The 21,751-nt window shown below is 44.4% G+C and overlaps 1 protein-coding gene and 1 pseudogene across 1 annotated transcript; one reads left to right on the forward strand and one right to left on the reverse strand.

Annotated features, from left to right (window-relative positions):
* Window positions 1–530: 530 nt before the first annotated feature.
* PPP1R26 (protein phosphatase 1 regulatory subunit 26) lies at window positions 531–7,659 on the reverse strand. The gene is made up of 2 exons (XM_032232791.1): window positions 7,576–7,659; window positions 531–5,472 (listed from the first exon to the last, which is right to left on the reverse strand). The coding sequence occupies exon 2, from the start codon at window positions 5,409–5,411 to the stop codon at window positions 1,932–1,934; it is 3,480 nt and encodes a 1,159-aa protein (XP_032088682.1). The 5' UTR covers window positions 5,412–5,472; window positions 7,576–7,659; the 3' UTR covers window positions 531–1,931.
* A 4,131-nt stretch (window positions 7,660–11,790) lies between these two features.
* Window positions 11,791–21,338, forward strand: LOC116519223 (annotated as a pseudogene).
* Window positions 21,339–21,751: the final 413 nt, after the last annotated feature.

Genomic DNA, 21,751 nt, shown 5'->3' on the forward strand with positions numbered 1-21,751 from the left:
TTGGTCTTGCCAACTCTGAATCCAGGCAATGTAGGTTTGTTAGACAAATGACAGTTAACAAAATTGGGGCTTAGTGTAAGAATGAACTCTTTCGACAGGGTGCTGGTTTAATGATGTCCTTTTTTACAGAATCAATCTTCAATTCCCATAAAAATTACTATTTCCCTCTCTGTGTTTGGACCAAGGAGAGTTCCACCATGTCTTTCCAGGTGAGACCTGATGCTGAATCCATGTTTTGGGAAGATGTTCCCTTCTTTGGGGGCCTGTCCAGATTCCTTAAATCAATGAAGACCGTATGAGAGTTGCAGGAAGTGCTAATGTGCCAAGATCACTACAGCAAGCAAAATAAAAATGTTCATAGACGTCTAAAGTCGAAAGGACCCAACCAGCAGCTTACTGCAGAATCCAAATTCAGCGGTCACCCGGCCACTGCCTGAAAAAATAGAATTCCTGAAACCTCTTTGGAGCATAGACGATAGAAAAAGAAGCTCTTCAAAATACATGACAAAATAAAAACAGGGATTTGGATCAAAGGTCCATGAACTGAACTCAGTTTATTAAATCTTATAAATGTATGAATGTACACCATTTCTTATGTACAAAACAAAGGTTTCTTAATTTAAAAAGTGCATCTTCAATCAAAGGGCATTGAAATTACAAGCTACAAAGTTTTGAAACTCAACAGGAAGTGAACACAGAAGGCTCCAACAAACACCCCATCATCCCAAGAATGACAGTGAAAGGAATGTTCAGCAGGATTTACCAGAAGAAACAGATTAACTGGACAGAACACAGGATTTCAATCCTATGAAAAGCAGCATGGACAGGGAGAAACAGTGCTACTCGAAAAAGATCAGGTTCAATTTCAGTTTGGAATTAAGGCTGCTCTTTTAGCTCGCTACCTTTCAGTGATCAAGCTAAGAATGATCACTGAATGAAGGTTTTTGTTTTAAGAATCTGAAAAAGGGTGTTTCCAGTCTTGGACCCCCTCCCCCCTTTGGCATTATCAAGGATGCTTGGTATTTTGAACTGAAGGAAGTTTCCAGAACAGAATAGGGGCCTCCATGCGATTCTTTAAAAAAAAATCTGTATGACTTTCAGTTCTAAAGACACAATTGTTTTTTTTAATGTGTTTTTATCACTGAAAGTCATACAAATTGTGTTTTTACAAGTGGCCCATTTCTTTTAACAGTTCTGCCTCTTTTGTAACATTTTCTCAGCTGCTGATAACTGCTTTAAGAAGGTATAAGAGGGCTTCTATTCTAGCATTCCTTTTGTATCCCATCTGATTGTCTTTCCTTCAACCCGGCTCCCATATTCCTGGCTCTCCAAATCTTGCAAGCTGAGGCCAGGAAGGCTGCAGGGGGGAAGAGCCCCACAGACCTGGAAAGCTTACTAGAAAATAGCCTGAAAACACAGTGATCTGCTATGAACATCTACAGTAACCAAAGTTAAGCATGCTGTATAAATGGTCATGTAAAGATTTCCTTCCAGCATTGCCTTTTGTATTAAACAAAAACCACTCTTATCAAAAGAGAAAGTAAAAGCTGGATAGGTCTAATTGGAGATGTATTTTGTTATAAGTGTGGATAGTATAGTGGATAGTACCTCTATGGTCACTGCCTCTCCTGTCAGTTTCAGGTTCTCTAAAATATCATTTTGGTTGCTTTGCCATACTGACCTGGTTCGAATCTCTGTGACAAGAGGTATTTATTTATTTTTGTTCACTACAAAGGGTTGATCTGAGCTCTTAATGCAACAAGAACCTGGATCCCTCCTTCACCTATTATCTCTTCCAACTCTTCCAACACAGATAATTAAGTTTTGGGTGAGAAGCGTTGTTAGAAGTTTTCGATTTAGTTGCCTTTTAGAATGCCAACCCTGTAAAACAAAGCAGTTAAGAACTGGGATTGTTTTCCGGAGACAGTGGGTTATTCCCTCATTGGCCCAGCTAGAAGATTCTGGGCTTGCGCCTCTGCTGTACTACCTTGGCCGATCACCTTTCCTTTGAGGGATAAATCACAAGGGTCTTCAGGAACCTCACACTTTTCCCAACTGGGGCTGTACTCCAGGGGTCTCCCTCTCCTAACAGGGACTTCAACACATGTTGTCCCTGGGCTAATCATGGTCTCTTCTATGCCAGGCCCTTGCAAAGGAAGGCTTTGTCTGGCATCTCCTTTGTGGCTTTCCACACTATCACGTTTGACCAGGTTCACCACTTTAGTAGTTACGGTGGTCTCTTGGTCTGCTTCTCTTACCCCTGACTCACTTCTGGAGCCCACAATCTCTTTGGGCAGAGACCCCTTCCCAAACCAATGTGTTGCCAAGGTCCCTCCATGCTTGTTGAGCAAAGGAAGGTTGGTGTCCTGTTGTCTTTTGCCTAAAAGCTCAGATTTCCTCTTATTCCCACCACCACTGAGACCTGCTAGAAATTTGCTGGACATTTTGAATCCCTGCAAGCGCTTCCTTTTGAAAGAGGGCGCAGCCTTAAAATAATTTTGCCATTTACAACACTCCTCCGCTTTGCCTTTCCCAGAGGAGAGGGTCCTTTGATGGAACCTGTCCTCCCAAATGTCCTTTCTTTGGACTGCAGCTCTTCTTACAGGCAGCTCCATCTCCTTTCTGTCCGCAACGGGTGGGTTTTCCACTCTAGCCTGGCTGCTCCCGTCTTCCGTGAATGGTCTGGCTTGTTCACTGGGGTGAGATGCATTTTCTTCATTCTCTCCTGAGCATCTCTGGCGGCTGCTCACCTCAGAGCCTGTTGGGTCCAACCTGCCCACCTTTTGACCCTCTTTCTCTGAGGCAGGGCTTCCTTGCCTGAGTAGCTGCCACTCTGCTTTCAACAGAGTGGCCTGGGGCTTCTCCGCTCTCAAAATCCCAGCAACTCCAGTGGCAACTGGTAACCCCCCTATCCTGGTGGAGGCTTTCGCCTTTTCAGCCAAGAACCTCTGGATTTCTTCTTCAATGCTGTCATCACTATCTACAGAACTGCTCTCATCCACCAAGGATGTCACAGCCCACAGACATGGATGGGTCTTTGTGGCCTGTTGGATTTCCGCTCCAGAAACTGGTTTGGTCTGGTATTCCTTTTTACATTCAGGTTCAAACTCTATGGTACTTTTCGGTTTTCTCAAAGGCCCCTTCTTTACACACCCCTCTCTAATGTCTCTCCTGGAACCTACAAGACACTTTTTAAATAAGGTGGGAGTTTGTAATTGGCTGTCTCTCTCATTTTTATAAAAAATATGCATTTCAGCATCACCAAATGGGCCTTTCTTTTTGCAGTGGATTCTTTGGTCTTTGGGTTTTTTCTTTAGTTTCCGTTTGGATCTCAGGAGATCTTTGATAGCGGTATCCAAATCCTCATCACTATCAAATGAGCTGCTTTTATCATCTGCCCCGTATTTCTGCAAACCTTGTGTGATATTTTCTACCAGACTTCCAGAATTATGTGGTGTGTTAGGCAAAGGGCATGGCATACCGGTAGAATGAACAGGAGTTTCTGTGCCTTTTGGATATAGAACCATCTTTCCAGTTCTTTCATTTCTCGGTTGGGTGACAGAGGATTTTGGAAGATTCTTATCCACATAGTCCACCTCTGAGATTAACTGTGCATCTTCATTCTGGGGGACTATTTCACGTTTCCTCTTAAGCGTCTTTTTGTGATTCAGTTTTAGTGGCAGTTTTAGGCATTTGGGGGACGTTTCCTTGGAACTCTGAGTCTGTTCCCTGGACTGCCCCAATGACAGAGGCACTTGGAAAGTGGACTTTGCTATTAAATGCTTGGTCCTTGCTTTGACAGCCAAGAAAGCTCTTATCTCCTGCTCAATGCTATCGTCACTGTCCACAATATTGTTGTCACTTTCGTACTGGGAAGGTAGCACGTTCTGCGAAGAAAAGGAAGGGCTAGTTGAGAATAGTTTATGATCACTTGCTGTTGGAAGAGGCAAAATAGTTTTGGAGATGTCAAGTATGGCTTCTGCACACATTAATTCGGCAGCCGTGTCTACTCGACATGAAGCCTGAAGTGTGACTGCACATTTGGCAAAACTGTTTTCTGGAGGAGAAAACCTCCTGCTTTTCCCCAGATGGTTACAAGGCGTGTTTATTGCTGCTACCTTCGCGCTGGCGTCCTTCCTCTTGCAACGCTGAGCTTTCGGACTGATTTCTGGCAAGGCACTTCTCACGCTTGGAGGGATATTCTCTGCCTTCCTGGTGCTGAACCCTTCCTTCTGCAAAGAAACACAGCCTGCTTTGGACTCCGCAGCTTTCTTCATCTTCTCAAGCTGATAATGCTGAATAGCTTCTTCGATCCCGTCATCGCTACTCGAATCAGATAAATCTGTGCATTCGACTCTTGCCTCTCTCCGGGCATTGCAAAGTATCAGCCTTTTCCCACTTTTTTTGCTTTCTTCCAGAAAGGAGGAATCACGAACTGTCAGAGTGGAAAAGCCTGTTTGCCTTTCCATTTTGCAGGCTGCAGGCTCTTCGCTGGTATTTGACTTCAAGCACATAGCCCTGCCAATGCTTTGTAGCTCAGGATGCCATTTTGAGAAGTAGGCCTTGCCTCCTTGCTTTAAAGAACTTTGATTCCCTCTGTTCATGCTGCCCTTCTGACTGAGGGCTAGCTTCTCTTGAAGCTCTTCTTTCTGGTGAAACGGCTTATCCCTCCTCGGGATCTTCCTTCTTGCTTGCTGTTTCTTTTTCTTCAGGAATTGTTCAATCTCGGCTTTTATGCTCTCTTCGAAAGAGTCGTCGCTGCTCACGCTACAAGGGGAGGAAGCCCAACAGACATCATGATCTTCAACGTGACCAGGAAGGACATACGGCTGGGCCAAACCGACTGGAGCACAACCAGCAGGGAATAAATGACAAGCTGCATCGTGTGAAGGAAATTTCTGTTCGGCTGGATGATCTTCATCCTTACTGGGCAAATTCTTGGCATTATTTGGTAGCGGGGGAAGATTCTGGCCCTTGTTTCGCAGGTACTCTTGAATGGCTTCCTCTATATCTCTATCGACAGAATCATCACTGTCAGAATTCAAGGCGTGAGGTCCAAACTCTGTGCCCTCTTCCATGTCCATTCCATCAGAGTCTGTTGGATAGCTACAAAGGGTGTAGTTAATATGTTCCTGTAGCAGCTGGTCATTCCTCCTAAATTTGTGCCCTCTATCCTTTGCTGCCTTCTGTTTTTTCTGTACGATGCAGCCATATTTGCTGCTGGCATCCAGGGAGACCTCTTCACTTTGCAAATTGTTTATGATCATCTGGACTTTGGCATTGACAGCTGTTCTAGCCAGATCTTCTTCAGATTCTGAGAAACAGACCGGATACCTGCAATTCCTTGACTGAGGAAAGGGCTCCCATTTTCTTGGAAGGGCCATCAAAGGAGAAGTATTCATGAGAAACATCCTCTCAGGTAACGTGAAGGTGGAAAAATGTATTGTATGTCAGGCAAACTGATCTTCCATTCTAGTAAAAATATAGAAAAAAAAGTGTATAAAGCAGCCACAGAAACGCAAATATTTCCTAAGTATTTGCAGGATGAGTATTTGCTTTAAGATAAGATTTTCTCTTAACATTAACTTTGCATTATATTATCTGAAGTAACAAGACTAAATGAAAACAATCATTTAAGGGAGTTTCTTTTACCAATTAGGTAATTTTAATTTTCTTCTGCTTCTCTGGGTTTATTCTGGAGGAAGAGTTACATTAAAATAAAAACAAACATGTAAATAACAGTAATTAAATAGCACTATAAACAATTGCACTGTTTTTCATATCAAATATGTGAAATCTTTAATCTGGGCTTTTTAAAACTACTGTTGCCAATCAGTACCTGTTTATCGAGAAATTGTGTAACCTCAAGTAGCATAGTAATTATTATACCTTATTAATCTTTCACAACCACAGCCACATACAAATAAAAAGAGGAAAGGAAATCTTTGATTTTACTCCTAGGAGGCAATTTACAACCTGCTGAACTGATCAAAAACTACTTCAGCATATATCCAGTTTAATTTATGGAAAAATAGACTCACTCAAAGTGAAATGCCTGGGAACTAAATGGAAATAATAAAAACATGTAAAAATAATGGGACTGGTAAAAGAAAAGTTGAAAGAGCTATCAAAAGGCTCTAAACTATAAAGCCCAGTACAAACATATATATGGTGGCAATAAGATTACGAATTAATCCAACGTCTGGAGAACTTTCCCTGAACTTTTAATTGTTAAAATGAATAGACAGGAAACGTATAAAAACTGCACTAAGAAGAACATGGATAGAAATTTCCCTGTAACACCTAAATCAGGATTTATCCAGTGAAACCAAATAGTTACTGGAAAAATATTTCTTTTCAACAGACACAACACAGAAAGCTACTCCAATACTTGCAATTAAAAAACTTGGGGGACTGGTACTGCAAGTTGTGCTTAACCAGGGTTTGTTTTAATTCAACTGGCTGTGTTCACACAATATATTCTCAGAAAATCACTGGTAGCAACCCAGAAGTTAGGGGAGTGCAACACCCAACACATCGCCAGGAAACCCTGACAATTGTGTTTCAGGTACATCCCTGTTCAACCTACAATGTATTTCTTTCCTAGGTTGGCACATTTCATCACATGCTAATAGGGATCCTCGCTCTTTGCCACCAAGGCCAAAGCTACAGTAATTCTAATGGGAAATAAAACTGATTAACGCTGCCAGGGTGGGTCTTTTGGGCAGCAGGGGCCCTCTGCAAAAGTTGTGGCTCTCTTCTCCACCTGGTTGCCATGCTGTGGCCACTCACAAAATGATTGCCTGGCTGGTGGCAAAAGCCAACTTGGCCTTCTCCCCTCCCCAGCACAAAGACTCTTGCAAAGCAGATAAATCTAGAAATGGGGGTGTGTTGTGGTTACATTTTTACATATGTATGTATGTGTGTGAACTAACCTAAACATATGAGTTCCAGGTGTAGTTATAAAAGAAGAGACAGACATATATTTTACGTTCTGGAGATCGCAATGTCTGTCTCTTCTGATAGATGGATGATAGATAGATAGAGAGAGGGAGAGGGAGAGATAGATAGATAGATAGATAGATAGATAGATTAATATTAAAAATAATAAAAATACACACACGGGCGCATGCATGCCAAGGTGGCAACCCACCTTCCTTGCCCTTTTATTTATTTATTTCAATTAAAATCACCTTGTAGCGCAGGTGAGCCAGAACCGGGAGGGGCGCGCGACCCTCCTCTTCCCCTGCCCCCAACCTGCGAACGAGACCCAGCTCCGCAAGGGACCCCCACACATGCACCTCAGCTTTCTCCCCCTAGAAAATCTCCGAGCCCCCACCAGGGGCCCCCTCAGCCGCTGCCCGGCCTTCCCTGCAGCACACCGAGGTCGGGCGGCGCGGCGCTGGCTGGGCCCCGAAGCCGGGCCCTAGCCGCCCCTTTCCTGACACCGCCGGCGGGGCCTCCCCCCGTCCCTCCCCACTGACACCCAGCCGGGGCGCCGCCTTGGGGACCCGGCCCGTGTGGCGGGTCCGTTGCCATGGCGACCGCGGTCTCCCCGTCAGGCCTCCCGCTCACCTGCCGGGCCGCGATGGCGCCTCGCGGGATCCGCCGCAGCCGCCGCGAGGACAGGCGCCGCCCGCGGGGAGGGAGGCAGGGCCGGCGGGCAAGCGGGCGGGGGCGGGGGCGGGGGCGGGGGCGGGCGGCCGGCCATCGGCCGGGCCTAGTCTCCCGGCCGGCCTGGCGGACCCGCCCCTTCCCCCCTATCCCTTCTTCTCCTCCGCTTCTTTTCTCCTCCTCCGTCCTTCCTTCCTTCACCTCCCTCCTTCCTTTCCTTTCCCAATCTCACCCACCAGGCCGCTATGGCTTCCCGAAGGGGTCTTGTTTTGTTTCCTTGCAGACGTTTCATGACCCAAGTAGGTAATATCATCAGTGCTGCAAGGGAGTGAAGTCGGCTTTTTTTTAATGCAACTGGCTCACCTTACTAGACTGTAAAATGAGACCAAGCCCCACTGCCTTCCAGCACTGATGATGACCTAGATGGGTCATGAAACGTCTGCAAGAAAAACCACCCAGCTCAGAAAGCACCAAGGACCTCACAGTTCACATCTCTGAGCAGGTGGGGACCCTATTTATCTCCCCTCTAGTACTCATCATGTTACCTAGTTGGGTCATGAAATGTCTATATAGGAAAGGAAAACAACCAAGCTCAGAAAACACCAAGGACCCTTCAAATCAACCCTGAGCTATAAATATTGTCCTTATTCATTTCTGACATTGGTCAGGGCTTGGAAAACCAATAGCACGAACTTTGATAATTATCCATTTAGTAAATCATAGTTCAACAAACCAAGTCTAGCAGTAGAAAAAATATTTCCTGGCATGTCATTTGCCTGTACATTAATTTTCTTCCTGAACTCTCAGCTTTTCTTTTTAAGAGCATTGGGACTTTGGTTTGCCCTCCCCAGGGTGAGGTGAGGGACAGGAATTGGGAAGCTTATATCCCAAAGGTAGAAACTTTTGTGTCCATCTTCCACTTCCTGCCTGTGTCCCTTTTTAGTTTATTTAATTTTAAAAAAACACTTGCAGGGCCTAGATATGTCTACCCTAATAAAGAGGACTGGGGGTGACATGATTTGATATTTGATGAGTTGTGCAAAAAATGGAATTAATCTATTCTCCAAAGCATCTGAAGTTACTTCTGTAACAAGAAGTAACAGGTGGAAGACTATTAAAGAGAGATCCAACCTAGAACTAAGAAGAAATTTCCTATCAGCAAGAACAATTGGTCAGTGGAAGGTTTGCCTCGAGAAATTGGGGGTACTCCATCACTGAAGGTTATAATCAGTGGTAATAAATCCAATAAACCATTAAAATTGTAATTATTAATTAACAAGTTCATACTGGAGTCAACACCCTGGCTTTTTTCTTCTTCTCCTTCCAATGATCTATATGTGTCATAGAGTTCAAGTCAATCTCAAATTTTGGTCACTGCCTGGACAAGTCCCTGCAGTTTTTTTGGAAAGCTTTCTTATAGTTTGCCATTGCCTCTTTCCTGGGCCTTTGAGGAAGTGACTGTTCCATTCTTGGGTGAGGGCCCAAGAATTCACCATCTGCCAGTTTCTAGCCTGGTGGCTTCACCACTACACCAAACTGGCCATCTCAGTGTTATACAACCAGCATCTTATTTCCAGGAAGCATCCAAACCCCTTATATGCCCTTAGAGCAGAGAGTTTCCCTTCCTACACTTACATAAACTTCCCTTCTTTTTTCTACAGTAAGCCTGTTCTCAAGGATTGCCAGAGTGAGGTATTGACACCATCCAGTAGAAATATCAGCTACTTATATTTCTCCTCCCCTACCAGTTCTTAATAAGCCAACTGTGAAATAATCTAAAAATGAAGAGAAAACTGGCTGCATTTGTACAGTATTCACACAACAGCTAAGCTGCTTAATAGTACTCTTGATTTGTATGTCTGTGTGGTCAAGCAATAACGCCACCCTAGCCCATTGGCTGAATTTATGGTTCAATGTACAATTAAGAATCGAAAAAAATAGTAGCAATCGGGTGAAATATGTTGGGCGAAACCATCCAATATCTGTATAGAAAAAAAGATACTCTCATTCAAAAAATATTTTACCACCATGAAGCCGAGTCCATGCTCAGCACGAGTTGTGATAGGTATAGGAAACGGGATTTATTCATGTATATTTCCAAGCCCAAAAGCCATTGGAGGCATTCCCCTCATCCCAGAGCAGGAATGAGTCAAGTTCCTTGCAAAAAAAGAAGCACGTCCCAGATGAATTTGGGATCTTCATTGCTTCTGGCTGAGGATCAGAAACCAGCAGCTCAGTTTGGTTGTATCTGATAGTTGAATAAAAAATGCAGGAACTTTTCTGCTTGGCTGAGATCCCTGGAATTTTTTTATCCTGCTGGAACTGGAAGCAGAGAATGAGAAAAAAAATGTGAAGCTTTTGATGCAAGGGATTTATTCCCAGGACTTGATTTGTCTCTTGCAAAGTGCCTCTTGCTTCAGTGGTGGCAAACCAACCCCCATAACTTCAAATTTCAAAGGGCGACATTGAGTGCCCATTGGCAGAAAATACCAAAAGCAAGTAGAACTGTACACTAATTTCCCTGTCCACCCAGCCAAGAGACACAGAACAATGCTAAAATAAATACTTTTTGTTAATGGGCCGTTAAGACCAAGCCAGTCCCTTTACATAATAAAGACTTCTCCCCTTCAGCTACAGGGGGGATGGAATCAAAGCATGCTAGTATAAGTCTTTTACCCAACTGACCACATGGCATCTGAGAATTAAACCAAACCTGGACTCAGCCTAGACAGGTGCCCCTGCATGGCCCCATGTGAATCTGACAACCAATCAGAATACATTTCTTACACATGAACAGGAAACAGATAGGTGAGGCTGAACAGATTATAAAATGCCTTGCAAGCCCCTCCCTCAACCTTTCTTCTTTTTCACCCAACACGTGGAAGCATGTGATCACCTTTTCCTCCAGGACCTCAAGCCTTGCGGTCCTGTCCACCATTAAAACATTAAACCATCTTTCTAAGCAGCTTCCATGCCTCCAGTGTCTTTTTCCCCCACTTGGAGCCGAACCCAGAAGGACATATCGTCCAACAGAGGCTTCCATTTGTATTTTTAAACGCAATTAGAATCTGCATTTAAATGTTAAATTTTAATGAGAAATTGCAACATCATGTCTGGATTGAACACTACATCCTGTTTTTGAAGAGATGAAAGTTCTTCGCTGTATGTTATGTTTAGGTCTCCAACAAAGTGTCAGAAGTACCAAGAACTAAACATAGTTTCTGGCCTGAAGTGTAGGAGCATCAACAGATTCCAATATTTGAGGGGATACCACAGAGAGGAGGAGGGGGTCAAGCTATTTTCCTAGAGCACCTGAAGGCCAGACAAAGAAGAATGGATGGAAACTGACCAAGGAGAGATTCAACCTGGAAATAAGGAGGAATTTTTGGACAATGAGAACAACCAATGGAACAGATGTTGCCTTCGGAAATTGTGGGAGCTTCATCACTGGAAGCTTTCAAAAAGAGACTGGACAGCCACCAATATTACTGGAACCTGGAAGGAGGAATGACTGTCCCAAATGGCCTGCTTAGAAAATTCAAAAGGTTTTTTTTTGGGGGGGGGGGGGGAGTCAGGGGGTCGATTTGGAAGTGGTGCTCAGTTGCTAAGAAGAAAATGGCAAAAATATGGAGAAATGGAAAGGAAATCCTGCCAGGAAAAAAGACCAAAGGGACAATTTTGGAAAATTAGGTTTCTAATGACGGGCACCCCTTCTGCCTGGATGCCACTCCCAAGGCCCCCTTGTCAAGGGAAAGACCCCGTGGAGACCCCCGGATGAGGATGGCAGAGGCGCAGCCCAGAAGGGACCCTTACTCCGAATGCCTAGATGCCCCCCCCACCAACCCCCTCGCCTTGCCTAGAGGGATCCCGGATGGGGAGAGGTGGAAGGTCGCAGCCGCAGAAGAGCCTCTTTACCGCCTCATGACTGAATTGGGGAGGGGGAGAGACAAGAATAACCCCACATTTCTAGGGACCCTCGCCCCCAGCCCCGTCTCCCCTCCGCGCAGGAGCAGAACGGGCCTCGGCACCGCGCAGGCGCCAACTGGCTGACTGCGGAAGAACGATGCCGATTGGCCATTCAGGGGACGGCGGCCATTGGCAGGCTCCTCGTTGGGCGGTCCCTAAAGAGGAACAGGAGCAGCTTCTAAAAAAGGGCGCGGAACTAGCTCCCGCCTCCACTTCCGGAACCAAATAGAGTCTGAGGCGATTAATTGATTCGGCTGCGGACGGTCTCGGATACGGGAAGGACGCAGAGTCTGAGTGGGCGTCGCTCGGAGAAGGGAGCGCGAGGCCTGGTCTGCCAAGCGGACGCTGTGAGGTGGCGAATGTATCAGCCTGCGGCCAGCCCGGATGAACAGTGTGAGGGGAGGCTTCGGCCTTCCTCCCCGGCCGGGCCTGGGTGGGGAGGAAGTCGTGACCCGCCTCTCTGTCGAGACCGGCAAAGGCAGGAAGAAAGCGCCGCCCGAGAGGAGGAGGAGAGCGGGCCCTGCGGAGCAGCCCTGCACGGTCCCGCCGCGGCTCCCCCGGAAGACGGTGGGGAAGCACCGGAAGGCCCCAGGCCTTCAGGAAGGATGAGCCGAGAGGGAACCTTGGAAAGGTCGTTGCTTGGTGGGCGATGTGAGGAGGAGGAGACGGGCGGTGGGTCCTTCGAAAGACCCGGGAGTCCCCCAAGGATCCAAGAGGGGGAAAAGAAATATCAGTGCCCAGAATGTGAAAAATCCTTCACAAGAAAGGCCTATCTTAGAAAACATTTAACAATACACTCAGGAAAGAAACCTCACAAGTGCCTGGAGTGTGGAAAGAGCTTCAATCGTTTGGGAAACCTTTATACGCATCAAATGATCCACTCAGGAGAAAAACCATACGAATGCCTGGAGTGCGGAAAGAGATTCAGTCAGAGGAGCAGCCTTGAAAGACATGAAAGGATCCACACTGGAGAAAAACCATACAAATGCCTAGAATGTGGAAAGAGCTTCAATGTGGTTGGAAACCTTTATACACATCAAAGATTCCATTCAGGAGAAAAGCCATATAAATGCCTGGAGTGTGGAAAGAGCTTCACTCTTAGTGGACATTTTCATACACATCAAAAAACCCACACAGGAGAAAAACCATATAAATGTCTGGAGTGTGGAAAGAGCTTTGCTGAGGGTGCACAGCTCAATGATCATCAAAGGACCCATACTGGAGAAAAACCGTACAAATGCCTAGAGTGTGGAAAGAGTTTCTGTGCGAGCGGTAATCTTTCTAACCATCGAAGGATACACACTGGAGAAAAACCATGCAAATGCCTGGAGTGTGGAAAATGCTTTACTGATGCTGGACACCTTCTTCTACATCAAAGGATTCACACTGGAGAAAAGCCATATGAATGCCTTGAGTGCGGAAAGAGCTTTACAGTGGCTGAACACCTCCGTCGACATCGAAGGATTCACACTGGAGAGAAACCATACAAATGCCTTGAGTGCGGAAAGAGCTTTACTGACGGGACACACCTCAATCAACATAAAAGGATTCACACTGGAGAAAAACCGTATAAGTGCCTGGTGTGTGGAAAGAGCTTCGGTCGGAAGGAACAGCTTTATATACATCAAGAAATCCACTCAGGAGAAAAATCCTATAAATGCCCAGAGTGTGGAGAATCCTTCACAACAAGTAGAAAACTCAGAAACCATCAAAAAATTCACCTGGGGGAAACCCCTAAAAATTAATGGAGAGTAGAAAAAGTTTGCTAAAATCTGTTCCAGTAAAAATTACAAATTTTACGCTCAGAATAAAGTTTTTAAATGCACAGAGTGTGCTAAATCCTTCAGAACAAATGGCAATTCCAAAACCACCTAAAAATCCATATGGGAGAGAAACATGATCATTGTGGCTACAAATGCAGCCAGCAAATTTCTCAGCTCTGGATGATATGCACAAGGGTTTCTCTAGTGCTAAGAACCTGCTTAAATACTTATCACAGACCTAATTACAAGCTAATAAGGCACAGGTGTAGCTATAGCCCATTGAACCTGTGGATGTATACCAGATTATCAGGCCAAACCTTCAAGGATATGCAAACTTGGAAACAGAAACATTTTACTATTACTTTTATTATGGTTTGTTTAATGTCCTAACTTGTGAAGCCTAATAGTATTAATTTGAATCACATTAAATTTTTAAAACTATGCTGCATGATCATTATTTTCTGATGAAATTGACAACCTCTTGCAATTTTTGCAAAGGGTTCGTAAATCTTGGAGTCCAAGTGTATTCAATTCCACGTACTGATACTATCACAAACATATTCAATCCATCATTGGAGCACTAACTGCAAAATATGTGGGCTATAAACTCAAATAATATCAGTGCTGCAGGAAATACATTCCTTGCCTTAGCTATGTAAGAGCTCTTTGCTCATCCTTTCATATAATCTATACGGGCTTTCAAAATACCAATAGCATGTAGGACCAGCCCAGATAAATTCTAAACTTGTAATTTGGATTCCCTCAGTGTTCCATTGATGCTTTTTTGACTTTCATAGAAAGAGACAACTGGCAACCTTCAAAGGCCAACTAATGTTTGTTACCATAACAATGTCATTGAATATAAGAAAAGTACAACTGGGCCCGCTGAATGAAGCGGATAAATTGGAGGCAGGTGACCTGTTGGGGAATGTAGGTTAAATTCTACAAAGGCCACATCTAATGGGGTTCTTTATGATTATATCTCTCCATTATGAAAGAAAAGCCTGCATTTTGTTACCTGTTATGAGCCGTGGGGGTGCAGTGGTTAGAGTGACAGTACTGCAGGCTACTTCTGCTGACTGCAATATGGCAGTTCAAATCTCACCAGGCTCAAGGTTGATTCAGCCTTCCACCCTTCCGAGGTGGGTAAAATGACGACCCAGGTTGTTTGGGGCAATAGAGAGGGCTGTAAATCAGTATATAAGTGCTATTGCTATTACCATCTTTATAGTCCTGCAGTTCCCTATCTGAAGGGCACCTACAGATGTACTACAGATAGTCTATACATAGGAACATGTTATAGCCAAGTAGAAGCTGGCTGAAGGCTAAGAGGCCAACAAAGAGGAATACCCAAACCTAAGAAGCCCCGGATTAAGCATGCAAAGTTCTTTTAGGCAAGAGGTTCTCACACTAGGCATGGTGCTTTTGGGGAAGAAATGAACAAATTGAGGAGAGTTGCAAATGGGGAGGGCTTGCCCATGAAAAATAGATTGATGTAAGAATTGGTTCCATTTCTTCCTGAACAAGCGGTTGCTGATCCCATGAATTTGCACCCTCCAAATTCAGGCATTGCAAATTTGGCATGGAGCTGATAAGAACTTGATCCCTGAATTTGAGGGAAACTTTGATCTTTGCAAAGGAGCTTATCTGCCCACCCGAAAATAGAAATCTCCAAATAACAGGAAATGAAAATAGCATTTATTAAGGGGGAAACAAGTCTTTTTTATAGGGTACAGAAACATGATAACATACATTCAGTATATCTGATGTCTGTAAGCTAAACTCGGCATGGCCTCTTGGCCACCAGGCTATATGAGTGTGGCCTATGTGCACATCTGTGGGCGCACACCTCCCCACTTGTGCTATCGTTCTTGTCACAGTTGTTAAAATAAGAATCACTGCAGCTGTTACATTACTAATATAGTTGTTATGTGAATCTGGCTTCCCCATTGACTTTGCTTGTTCAAAAGTCACAAAAGGGGAACACATAATCCCGGAACACTGAAACTGTCAGAAGTGTGAGTCAATTGACAAGCATCCAAATTTTGATTGTGACCATGGGAATGCTGCAATGGTTATAAATGTGAAAACGGTCAAGTCCCTTTTTCAGTGCAGTTATAATTTCAAATGGTCACTAAAGTCTAATTTAAGTCTAGGACTCCCTTATATTAAGGACTACCTTATATTAAGTCTACCTTACATTAAAAACATGTAGGAGAGCTGGCCGCTCCGCCCTCAGCATCCCTGCAGGCTGCAGAGCACTGTCTGGAAGTGCGCTATTTTCAAAGCGACTGCAAAAAATTGCCCATCTGAAATGCTTCCCACTTTTGGCATGGAGTCACCTGGTGCGCAGACAGAGAAGACCACACTCCGTACAACATAATCTCTATTGATTCCAGAAGGAGATCGACAGCAGACTTCCCCAATCTTTCTGGCACTGTGGACCGGTGGGGATAGGGAAGGGGGATGGCTCCACGCAAATTATCAGCAAATGGAGTGTGTGCATGTATTTTCCTGATCCTCACACAAGTGGGAATGTGCATGAGTGTATGTGTGTGTGCCATCACTTCCATGGCATGGTTCCAAACGGTTCATGGCCCAGTAGTGAGTTGGGGCCCAGGGGATGGAACCCTTGATCTACAGTAAAAAGTGAGTGATCGGTGATGATGTTGGGGAGGAAGATAATGGGACTCAGCAGGGTGGGAAGAAGGCCCAAAGCCTAAGGAGACGCTAAGGGTGGAGTGGAAAATGGAGGGAGACGGGCAGGGGGAATGCTGCACGGTACTTTGGCTCAGTGGGAGGGGAAATACCTGGTAGTGCTAAAGTGGCTATAACTTTGAAACTGGGTTGTTGCTAAGCAACCAGTCAGAAGTCTAGAACTACCTGTAATTAATGCTGACAAACTCAGCCAGTGTGATTCTGGGTGGCATACCACATGAATGCACCAGGAATCAAAAGAAAAAAGAAACAACAAGCCAAAGTATAAACAGAAAATCTAGAGTCTGAAATCCAGATGGAAGAAGGGGTGGCTAAACTCCACAGCCACTGAGTCTTCTTTGGCTGGAACCCAAACCTGCTGCAGATCCGCAAGTCTTTTGAACGGTGGGAAGGAATCGGGACAGCCTCATTCAGTCAGCAGGATATGAATGTAAAATATAGGCTGTCTCAGTAAAATAATGCACTTATTTAGTCCTCCCGCTGCCCATTTTGCTTGTGAATGAGACAAGGATGGGCTGGAGATTGGCCAAAGAGTCCCTGGAATTCTCCACTTCTCCTTGGAGGTAGCAGACGAGGTCAGGAGCCGTCGTCGTTGCTTCCTGTGGAATGTTCCCAGTAAGCTTCATGATAGCAGCTCTCCTGCATTCTTCGTAGAGCTCGCTTTCTGCAAGGAGATTCCACATCGGTTAGAGGAAGGAACACAAATGCTGCTTCCATCCAGCTAAAAACATATAGATGACCTCTGGCAGCCCTTTCTAATTTGTGGCATTTACCTGGCCTTGAAAGAGGCTGCACCTGTATGCTTTAATCTTGTTGACCTTCTAAGCGAAAGCAGCTGTGTATGAATATGGCATCTCCAGACAGTGTAGAGGCTTTGAACTAGCAAGGAATATTTTCACAACTGCAAAAATTATTAAATACAGAGGAAAAAATTGAGATAAAATTGGAATAGTTGGAGTATATAACAATAAAATATGATGAAAAAACTGAGGATGTTTTTCAAATGCAAAATAAGAGGCCTGAAACTCAAAAACCCGAAATGGAAAATAAATATAAAGAGATTAAACTTGGTGATATTTATGGCAATTGGTTTATTTCTGGAAAAAGAAAGAATGGAATATTGAAAGAGGAATTAAATCAAGAGGAAATTTATTTCAAAGGGCAAGATTATAGAAGAAGAAAAAATTAAAGACTCTATGGACTATGAAATCCTATCTACAAAATATTTGATAACACTGCTGACAATCAATGATAAGCTGAACAAGGAAACAGAAAGGGCATCAAGACTACATGAGAGATCTTACAAACAAGGAGCTGCTAAGAGGAGTCTATACAGATTTGATTAAGAGGTTGTTTGGAGGACGGTTTCCACAAATGGCAGAAGATATGAGATTGTTTTGTTACTGGAAAGATACAGGTTGATAGATGGCAGAATATAATTTAAAACTAGCTAAACCTAGTTAAATTTAGTGACAATAGGTACAGTTAAATAAAAATTTGATAATGATACTAATGTATACAATGTGTAGTGTTATGATAAGCAATAATTGGATACGAATATTGAATGATACCCATGAAGGGAAGGCTAGAAATTCTTTTGGATTATATATAAAGGTTAATAATAATAATAACAATAAAAAAGAAATAATTAGACAGAGTTAAATTTTGATTACTAGGGGGAAAATGTTATGATATAGGATATAGTCAAATAAAGCATAATGATAATTATATGTATATGTATGGGTATAATATAAGGAAATTGGATGTAAATTGTAAACAGTGATTTGGAAAGGAGGATTAGAAAATTTTGCTATTAAATATTATGGATGTTTAGCTAGAATAGGATAGAAGGATTTAGTGTTAATGGAGGATTTTATAAATAAGTAAATGAAATGCCAGTATGTGGTTATGTATTAAACTTTGGTATATTTTATGATGGACACTTAAACAACCATAGTTAAATAAAAGTGGAGGTATGATGATGGTAATATGTATAAACATTTGAGTTAAGATACTAGAGTTACTATAAATTATACTTGATGACGGTGGAATAGATGCACAAAAGCCTTTTGTAACCAACTGATACACTTTCTACAGTATGTAAAGAAGGAGGATTTGTATGTTTGTTTTGAAAATTAAAAAAAAATTAAAAAGAAAGAAGCTGCACCTGGGAGTTCAGCTCCTTCAGGGACTAGCCATTGAAATCAGGCTCATCCATTCCTTCTCATGCCAAGCACCATGGCTTCCCCCACCCCTCTCCTGTCCTCAAAGGACCATGGATGTTTGGAGGCCAGGGCTGCAGGCGGGAGAGGCGTCGTTTTTGTCTCTTACAATCTGCCCTCACAACCCAAAACTCAGCAAGCTTTTGAAGTCTCTGCAACTTGACAAACTGTGATGGCTTCTCTAAGGAGCAACAAACAACATACTGCTTTTGGCCATCATTTTCCCCCCTTCGGTCTTAAGATTAACAGATGGGTCCAAAAGATGGGTCTCTGCCTCTCCCATGGCACTCTTAGCTAACCCTGAAATCCCTAATGCTTGGCAGGGTCTTCACTCTGACATGGTGCCCTCCCCTCCCTTCAGGGATCCTTGAATGCTGATCCAGGAAGACTCCTTCCCCAGGGAGTCAAAGCCCTTGTGACTCTGGACACACAGAAACAACAGAGCAAGTACTTCCCCTGTCCTTGTACCACAGAGACCATAGGAGACTCATCTCACCATTACTGTATAAATACCCAAGGCCAATCAACCAATGGAAAAGAAGTTATGGAAGTTTCATCACTGGAAGATTTCAAGAAGAGACTGGATCTGTCAGAAATGGTGTAGGGTCTCCTGCTTGGGCTGGGGTGGAGGGTTAGTCTGGATCACCTACAAGGTGCCTTCCAACTCATTTGTTAATATCCAGACAAATGGAAAGCACCAATATTATTGAACATGGAAGGAGGAATGACTGTCCCAAATGGCCTGCTTAGAAAATACAAAAGATTTGGAAGGTGGGCGGAGTCAGGGGGTCGATTTGGAAGTGGTGCTCAGTTGTTAAGAAAAAATGGCAAAAATATGGAGAAATGGAAAGGAAATCCTGCCAGGAAAAAAGACCTAAGGGAGAGTTTTGGAAAATTAGGTTTCTAATGACGGGCACCTCTTCTGCCTGGATGTCACTCCCAAGGCCCCCTTGTCAAGGGGAAGACCCCGTGGAGACCCCCGGATAGGGATGGCAGAGGCGCAGCCCAGAAGGGACCCTTACTCCGGATGCCTAGATGCCCCCCCAACAACCCCCTCGCCTTGCCTAGAGGGATCCAGGATGGGGGGGAGGTGGAAGGTCGCAGCCGCAGAAGAGCCTCTTTACCGCCTCATGACTGAATTGGGGAGGGGGAGAGACAAGAATAACCCCACATTTCTAGGGACCCTCGCCCCCAGCCCCGTCTCCCCTCCGCGCAGGAGCAGAACGGGCCTCGGCACCGCGCAGGCGCCAACTGGCTGACTGCGGAAGAACGATGCCGATTGGCCGTTCGGGGGACGGCGGCCATTGGCAGGCTCCTCGTTGGGCGGTCACTAAAGAGGAACAGGAGCAGCTTCTAAAAAAGGGCGCGGAACTAGCTCCCGCCTCCACTTCCGGAACCAAATAGAGCCTGAGGCGATTAATTGATTTGACTGGGGACGGTCTCGGATACGGGAAGGACGCAGAGTCTGGGGGGGCGTCGCTCGGAGAAGGGAGCGCGAGGCGCGGACACTGTGAGGTGGAGAATGTATCAGCCTGCGGCAAGCCCGGGTGAACAAAGTGCGGCCGGGCCTGGGTGGGTAGGAAGTCGTGACCCGCCTCTCTGTCGACACCTGCAAAGGCAGGAAGGAAGCGCCGCCCGAGAGGAGGAGAGCGGGCCCCGCGGAGCAGCCGTGCACGGTCCCGCCGTGGCTCCCCCGGAAGACGGTGGGGAAGGACCGGAAGGCCCCGGGCCTTCAGGAAGGATGAGCCGAGAGGGAACCTTGGAAAGGTCGTTGCTTGGTGGGCGATGTGAGGAGGAGGAGACGGGCGGTGGGTCCTTCGGAAGACCCGGGAGTCCCCCAAGGATCCAGGAGGGGGAAAAGAAATATCAGTGCCCAGAATGTGAACAATCCTTCAGAAGAAAGGACTATCTTAAAAAACATTTAACAATCCACTCAGGAGAGAAACCTCACAAGTGCCTGGAGTGTGGAAAGAGCTTCAGTCGTTTGGGAAACCTTTATACGCATCAAATGATCCACTCAGGAGACAAACCATACAAATGCCTGGAATGTGGAAAGAGATTCAGTCAGAGGAGCAGCCTTGATAGACATGAAAGGATCCACACTGGAGAAAAACCATACAAATGCCTAGAATGTGGAAAGAGCTTCAATGTGGTGGGAAACCTTTATACACATCAAAGATTCCATTCAGGAGAAAAGCCATATAAATGCCTGGAGTGTGGAAAGAGCTTCACTCTTAGTGGACATTTTTATACACATCAAAAAACCCACACAGGAGAAAAACCATATAAATGTCTGGAGTGTGGAAAGAACTTTGCTGAGGGTGCACAGCTCAATGATCATCAAAGGAGCCATACTGGAGAAAAACCATACAAATGCCTGGAGTGTGGAAAGAGTTTCTGTTTGAGCGGAAATCTTTCTAAGCATCGAAGGATCCACACTGGAGAAAAACCATATAAATGCCTGGAGTGTGGAAAGAGTTTCAGTGAGAGCGGAAGTCTTTCTAAGCATCAAAGAATCCACACAAGAGAAAAACCATATAAATGCCTTGAGTGTGGAAAGAGTTTCTGTTTGAGTGGTAATCTTTCTAAGCATCAAAGGATCCACACTGGAGAAAAACCATATAAATGCCTTGAGTGCGGAAAGAGCTTTACTGAGAGTGGACACCTCTATCGACATCAAAGGATTCACACTGGAGAGAAACCATACAAATGCCCTTAATGCGGAAAGAGTTTACTGAGGGGGCATACCTTGATCAACATAAAAGGATTCACACTGGAGAAAAACCGTATAAATGCCTAGTGTGTGGAAAGAGCTTCGGTCGGAAGGAACAGCTTTACAGACATCAAGAAATCCTCTCAGGAGAAAAATCATATAAATGCCTGGAGTGTGGAGAATCCTTCACAACAAGTAGAAAACTCAGAAACCATCAAAGAATTCACATGGGGAAAAACCCCTAAAAGTTAATGGCGAGTAGAAAAAGTTTGTTAAAATCTGTTTCAGTAAAAATTACAAATTTTACACTCAGAAGAAAGTTTTTAAATGGACAGTGTGCTAAATCCTTCAGAACAAATGGCAATTCCAAAACCACCTAAAATCAATTCTGGAGAGAAACATGATTGTGGCTACAAATATAGCCAGCAATTTCCTCACCTCTGGATGATATGCACAAGGGTTTCTCTAGTGCTAAGAACTGCTTAAATACTTATCACAGACCTAATTACAAGCTAATAAGGCGCAGGTGTTGCTATTGCCCATTCAACCTGTGGATGTATACCAGCCCAAACCTTCAAGGATATGCAAACTTGGAAACAGAAACATTTTACTATTACTTTTATTATGGTTTGTTTAATGTCCTAACTTGTGAAGCCTAATAGTATTAATTTGAATCACATTACAATTTTTAAAACTATGCTGCATGATCATTATTTTCTGATGAAATTGTCAACCTCTTGCAATTTTTGCAAAAG

Source organism: Thamnophis elegans, chromosome 16 (genome assembly GCF_009769535.1).
Source record: "Thamnophis elegans isolate rThaEle1 chromosome 16, rThaEle1.pri, whole genome shotgun sequence".
Taxonomy (NCBI): Eukaryota; Metazoa; Chordata; class Lepidosauria; order Squamata; family Colubridae; genus Thamnophis; species Thamnophis elegans.

Bases quoted from the DNA above. Each gene is read 5' to 3' on its own strand.
- PPP1R26 (XM_032232791.1), bottom strand. From the start codon at position 5,411: ATGTTTCTCATGAATACTTCTCCTTTGATGGCCCTTCCAAGAAAATGG.